The sequence below is a fragment of the Priapulus caudatus genome, unplaced genomic scaffold, assembly GCF_000485595.1.
Source record: "Priapulus caudatus unplaced genomic scaffold, Priapulus_caudatus-5.0.1 Scaffold223, whole genome shotgun sequence".
Classification (NCBI taxonomy): Eukaryota; Metazoa; Priapulida; class Priapulimorpha; order Priapulimorphida; family Priapulidae; genus Priapulus; species Priapulus caudatus.
In genome coordinates, this window is record NW_014577284.1 from 240,350 (window position 1) to 246,739 (window position 6,390).

The window sequence follows — 6,390 nt, forward strand, 5'->3', positions numbered from 1 at the left end:
ACACACACACACACACACACACACTAGCGGATTAAGGGCGGGGCAACAGGGGCACGTGCCCCGGGCCCCCCACATTTGGGGCCCCCCACATTTAGAGTATCCTAAAATTTACAAAACTGTCGTAATTGTGATCCACAAAATTCTTAGCATGTAACGTTGAAGTGATGCGTTTCCCATGCTGTTTCTCTGACTGAATTTTGCTGTTCAGCTGAAGGACACTTTCCCTAATACCGAAATTGCTCTGAGAATCTATCTTTCATTGATTGTCTCGAATTGTAGCGGTGAAAGGTCATTTTCAAAACTCAAGTTGATTAAAAATCACATGAGAACCACGATGAGCCAACAGAGACTGGTAAACCTCAGTATTCTCGCTATCGAAAGTGACATTTTAAATTCGTTGAAACACGATGAAATACTCTCTGAATTTGCAAGCATGAAAGTGCAGAAAAAATACAGACTATAGGGCCCCCACACAATTGCGTGCCCCGGGCCCCCCACACGCTTAGTCCGGCCCTGGGAACTATATATGTGTGATGATCGAGCATGACACCCACCCACATGTGTGAAGAACCACCGCAGTACGCAGCGGTATGCGAGCGAGAATGCTACCGGAGCAGCAGCATAGGGGAGCGCCGTTGCCTGTTTGACATTTCGGTTCTGTGCTCCCGCGTTTTTAACCAGTTTTATTTTGATAGAGGAATGACTGCGGCTCTCTAGAATCAACCCTTGTTCCCGCGCAATGACTTGCGCTAAGTGCACGCGCTTGGAACATGTACGGATATCAACGCTTCGGGCTGACTGATTCTATTCCGGGAGCCAGGTGCTAGACTTCCCCCTGTCCGTTTCGTTATCCGTCGATAGTAGCGCGTTGTGTATACACACAGCCGCTATATGTCAGCGGCAGCAGACGGTTGGTGCCCATCAACAACATATGGTCGCCCATTGATCGCCGACAGTACTCAGCTCGGCGGTCGTGTGTCTGTATGTGTTTGGTTAGGTTTCTGTCCAAATGTCGTTGTGGTTGTCGTCGTCGAATGTTTCGACGACAGCGTTTACTTGTACGTCCACGCAGACTATTCTCGTCGCTGTGATAATCTCGCTACTGCTCAGGTATGCGTGGGATCAAGTACGCAAGGGGAGAAATCTACCACCGGGACCCGTCGGCTGGCCGCTGCTAGCAAACCTATCGGTGCTACGGCGGTCGGCGCACGCGTCCCTAGCCGAACTGTCGCAGCGTTACGGCGACGTGACCAGCCTGTACATAGGACGTCGGCTGGTCGTCGTGCTCAGTAGCTACGCTGTGATAAGAGAGGCTTTCGTGAAGCAGGGCGACGTATTCGCTGGTCGGCCACAGTTGTTCATCGACGACCTTTCCGATGAACATAAAGGTGAGTTGTCGGTACAGTACATAATAATGCTTCTGCAGCCCATTACTGTTCAGTACAATACAATACAGTGCAGTACAATACAATACAGTACAGTACAGTGTAGCACAGATCAGCAGAGCACAGTAGAACGTAGACCAATAAATTGTGCCCTAAAATTTTTTATATTCTGATGTTATTTTAGCATGTTATTTTCTGATGTTTTTAGGATGTTATTCTGATGTTATTTTAGGATGTTATTTTCTGATGTTTGTTCCTAAAATAACATCAGAATATAAAAATTTTTAGGGCACAATTTATTGGTCTAAGTAGAACGGCACAGCATAGTACTTACAGCACAGGTGATGGGTATAGCCCAAGAAGCTCCAAGAAACGGTCTTGCTAGGGTTAGAAGACCCCTTGTATAGATAATCGGTCGCACAGCTTGGTCGGGCTAAGCCTATAGGTGATTGGTGTAAGCTAGGTGAGTCACCTGGGGTCATTCCCAAGATCCCCAAGGAGCCAAGGTCCCCAAGGAGCCAAGCTCCCAAGGTCCCAAGGTTCCCAAGGTCTCTGATTACGGAATCAAAACAGTAGTGTAGAGAAAGTACCGAGGCGAGAGTGAGAGCGTGTCGAGCTCAAATCTCTTCAATAAGATGCACTTCTATAGTGCATCTACATGAATCGAAGAGCACGAAATAATCTGCTCTACCACGTCTTGAATATCTACAGCCTCCAGAAATCTGGGTTGCATCATTTCCATGTTTCTGTGAAGTTCACAAAAGAACTTCCAGTTATTTTGGGAAATAGTTATAAAGAATCAATGCACCCCTGGGTTTTCTTTGCATGCTGAACATACTGTAACACATACATGTATACGTAACACATACATGAACACGTTATACGTAACACATACATGTAACATATGTATGTGTTACGTATACATGTGTTACGCATACATGTTACATGTTATGTATACATGTATGTGTTACACATACACGTACATGTATGTGTTACACATACACGTACATGTACATGTTACGTATACGGTATACCGGTACATGTATGTGTTACGTATACATGTATGTGTTACATATACATGTACATGTGTACATGTGTTACATATACATACATGTATGCGTAACACGCACATGTATAAACACATACATGTATTCGTAATACATACATATGTATGTGTATAAACGCATACATGTATAAACACATGTATACATGTATTCATAACACATACATGTATACAGTAACACATACAGTAATTATTTTAACAGACCGGTTTGGCAGAGATTTAGATTCCTGATGGAAATGTCAGGAGCATCCACTGGCTGTCAGTGTCATTAATCACTATGTTTTTACATATGGATGAGCGTGGGAGTATAAAAAACACTAGCCCACTTGAACCAGTTACTTCTTGACATTCAAATGATCTATGTACATACATATATCGATCAAAATCAACAATACGTACCGAAAAAATCACTTTCTATTCGTGGTCGTTGGTGCTGTCCTTATTCGAGTTTCGCGACCCCAGCATTTTACTTTTTACTTCGCTGCTGTACCCAAAAGGGCTTCTATTCCAAGTGTTTTCTCTACGACTGCAGGCATCATCACCACCGACGGACGGCAGTGGAAGCAGCTGCGAAAGTTTGCGCTCGTCGCTCTGCGTCAGGTCGGCATGGGGAAGCCGAAGATGGAGCGACTCATCGCCGACGAGGTGTCCGGTCTCCTCGGCATGTTTCGCGACACGGGCGGACGTGCGTTCGACCCGCGCCGCGCCGTCGTCACGAGCGTCGCCAACGTCGTCTGCCGCATGCTGTTCGGCGTCCGCTACGAGCACGACGACGCCGACTTCGCCGCGCTCCTGCACGACCTCGACGCGACCTTCGAACTCGCGCGCAACGCGTCCGTGCTCAACTTTGCGCCGCTGCTGCGCTTCGTGCCAGGGGGCGCCGCGCGGCGAGACTACGTGGCGATCGATGCCGGCGTGCAGAGGCTGAAGGCGTTTATCGACGCTCACGTCGGCGCGCACGAGGCGACCTATGACCCCGGTCACGCCCGCGACATCACCGACCTGTTTCTCGCAGAGATGAAGAAGGCGGACGCCGACGCGGAGGTTTACAACGGTGGGTTTTCTTTCTCGTGCAGGGTTCCCATGGTCATTAAAAGTCATTAAAAGTCATGGAAAATGGATTTTGGTTTTCCAGGCCTTGAAAAGTCATGGAAAATGGGAAAAGTCATTCAAAGTCATTAAATTTGAGATTTTCTTATGTTTTTTTTTGATACATTGTGTCTCAAATGTTATACAAAAGCTATTGATTTCAGGGTCATGCATTATGTTAAATAAAGTTTATTAACATTTTTTCGAAATCGATGCACTGATCTATGATTCGTTATTATATGCAAATTCTTCTCAATAGTCAATTCTTCTCATTAGTCATTAAATTCGGAAATTTTAGTTATGAAAAGTCATGGAAAAGCCATTAAATTTCACTCCAGGTGATCTGTGGGAACCCTGTCGTGGCGTAGAGTGAACGTTTTGTGCCAGGGGTTCGGCACCTGGAATTTGTCTTATATCAGTTTGCGGCCAGCAAAATATTTTTTTCCCGACATAGGGTAGTATTGATTTTGGTAATCCTAATTGTCCACATCTGTATTGACCTGAATGTTGTTGAATAAATATTGACACACTTAGTTACAAGTTTGAATGTATCTGACAACACTTCGCTAAGAGATAGATGTAGGTCTGTGGTAGCCGATGTGATACATCAAAAGTGTGCCCAGCTTCACACTAATGTAGTATATATTTATCTGGTTGCAGTGGAGCAACTAAAGATATTTTTACTAAACCTCTTCGTCGGTGGCACGATGACAACATTCCTAACCATCAGGTGTTCGCTGAGATTCCTCAGCGAACACAAAAGTATTCAGAAGAAGGTGCAGGCAGAGTTAGAGGAGGTGATCGGCTCTGGACGTTTGCCAAGATTTCAGGTTAGATTCATTAAACATTTATCAGCCTGGGCGGATCTAGGGGGGTGTCCGGGGGGTCGGGGGGTCTGGACCCCCCCCTTTAATTTCAAAGTGCCCTAAAAAATTACTGCTCAGATGCTTTCAGAATGCACCCATTTTGAAATATTTTCTTGGGGGAGGTCTCCCAAACCTAACCCCCCCCCCCAGGTGGCGAGGTGCCTTCGACACGTCGCTTAAGCTGCCTGTGGCAGCTTTTTAAAACACCAGAAAAATTAAGCAGGAAAGAGTGCCCTTTATTTCTTCCTGGACACCCCCCTTTCAAAAATACTGAATCCGCCCCTGTTTATGACTAATTAAGTGTGAGCTCTACCATTCGCATTTGGTTAAAAATCCACGCCCTGCAAAAAGTCAAAAGGTCATTTTAATTACAGCATCGATTCATTGATGGACAAGCTCGCTGAAATGGTTTTTTGCTAGTTTGTAATAATCTGCATGTACCTGTTGTGTTCATGTTCGTATCTTTCTCGGTCATTCAGGATAGAAAGAATCTTCCATACACAGAGGCGACCATCATGGAAGTGCAGCGATTTGGTCCGGTCGTTCCTCTGGGCATCGTGCACTGCAACACAGAACACACGAGCCTGCGAGGGTACGAGATACCCAAGCACGCTGTCGTATTCGCCAACATCTGGAGCCTGCACATGAGCAAGGAGTTCTGGGGTGATCCTGAAACATTCCGGCCGGAAAGGTTCTTCGATGGAACAGGAAGCTTAATGCGGCCAGATAATCTCCTGCCGTTTTCGATCGGTGAGTTAATTGTTTTCTCGGCTCCATCTGCTCTGTCACTGAGGATTTAACATCAGTCGTGTGTATCGTAGAATTTCATAATGAGAGTAACAGTATCGACTAGTCCATATATAGCATTACTGAGAGCTTTGATTTGCTTTAATCGGAATTGTATCTTAGAAATTTATAAAGGAAGATAAAATAGCTCACCTACAGTGGTTCATCGTTACACTAAACGCTACTACTGTGCCAAGGCTTTGTTGTAACCATAGGCGACATGTCATTTGATCTCTTTCAGGGCGTCGTGTGTGTCCAGGGGAGGCCCTCGCGAAAATGGAACTGGTGCTCTTCATCACATCCATTCTGCAACACTTCACACTGACTCTGGAAGCGGAGGAGGAGTTGCCCAGGGATGCCGCGAGAGGGAAAGCTTGGAACAAGAAGCCCATAGCTCCAGCGGCGTACTACATCACTGCTAGGGTGCGCTGTTGAAGCAGTGACCTTTACGAAATCATGTGAGGAGTCTGGAATAAATTGTGAGACTTCTGAGATGAAGAAGCCCTAAATACCGGCAGCTTCGCATTGCATCGCACGATGCTGCTGATATACAGACAATCACTGAAGCACTGAAGCCAGTGTCGAGTCGGAAGGCAGCTGGGAAAACGAAGCCTATATGGCTCCAGCTTTGGGCCGCCTCTGAGCCACGCCAGAATGTGGATGCTAAATGTTCCAGACAATCATTGATGCTGGCATGACTGACATGCCAGTTGGGGAGAAGGAGCCCAGGAGCCCGTTGTCAGAAACAAAATTAGTCTCAACATTAGTCTTAACATTAACTTTTTCTCATATACCATTGACAGAAACACGGTAAGGTTGAGTGTCTCACGGACAGTGTCGAGTTGCAGTGGCGCCCGCAGATAGAAGCACTGGAAGCACAGTGCTTCCAGTAAATTTTGGGTTAAACAATTTTGTTCTTACATTTTGTTCCTAAATCTCTCTCGAAAGATTCAACAGATTGCATCTCCAGACGTCTACCATTCAAAAATTTTCAGGGGGGGGGGCATGCCCCCAGACCCCCTTAGCATGCAGCGCGCCTACGGCGGTTGCTTTTTATTAGCACTGAGGATTTTATCCTTCTGTGCTTCTACTTTCTTACGATCTGTGGGCGCCAGTGTACAGTTGTTCGATCAGCGAGGAAAAGTTTATTGTAAGACTAATATGTTTTAAGAGTAATTTTGTTTCTGACAACAGACCCAGA

At 45.9% G+C, this 6,390-nt stretch overlaps 1 protein-coding gene across 1 annotated transcript; it reads left to right on the forward strand.

The window, feature by feature from the left end:
• Window positions 1-543: 543 nt before the first annotated feature.
• Window positions 544-6,107, forward strand: LOC106807568 (cytochrome P450 2F2-like). The gene is made up of 5 exons (XM_014809939.1): window positions 544-1,388; window positions 2,981-3,502; window positions 4,198-4,367; window positions 4,883-5,153; window positions 5,431-6,107. The coding sequence occupies exons 1-5, from the start codon at window positions 1,010-1,012 to the stop codon at window positions 5,622-5,624; spliced, it is 1,536 nt and encodes a 511-aa protein (XP_014665425.1). The 5' UTR covers window positions 544-1,009; the 3' UTR covers window positions 5,625-6,107.
• Window positions 6,108-6,390: the final 283 nt, after the last annotated feature.

Bases quoted from the DNA above. Each gene is read 5' to 3' on its own strand.
- LOC106807568 (XM_014809939.1), top strand. From the start codon at position 1,010: ATGTCGTTGTGGTTGTCGTCGTCGAATGTTTCGACGACAGCGTTTACT. The intron at 3,503-4,197 runs GTGGGTTTTCTT...ATCTGGTTGCAG, and splicing joins CGACGCGGAGGTTTACAACG to TGGAGCAACTAAAGATATTT. The intron at 4,368-4,882 runs GTTAGATTCATT...TCGGTCATTCAG, and splicing joins GACGTTTGCCAAGATTTCAG to GATAGAAAGAATCTTCCATA.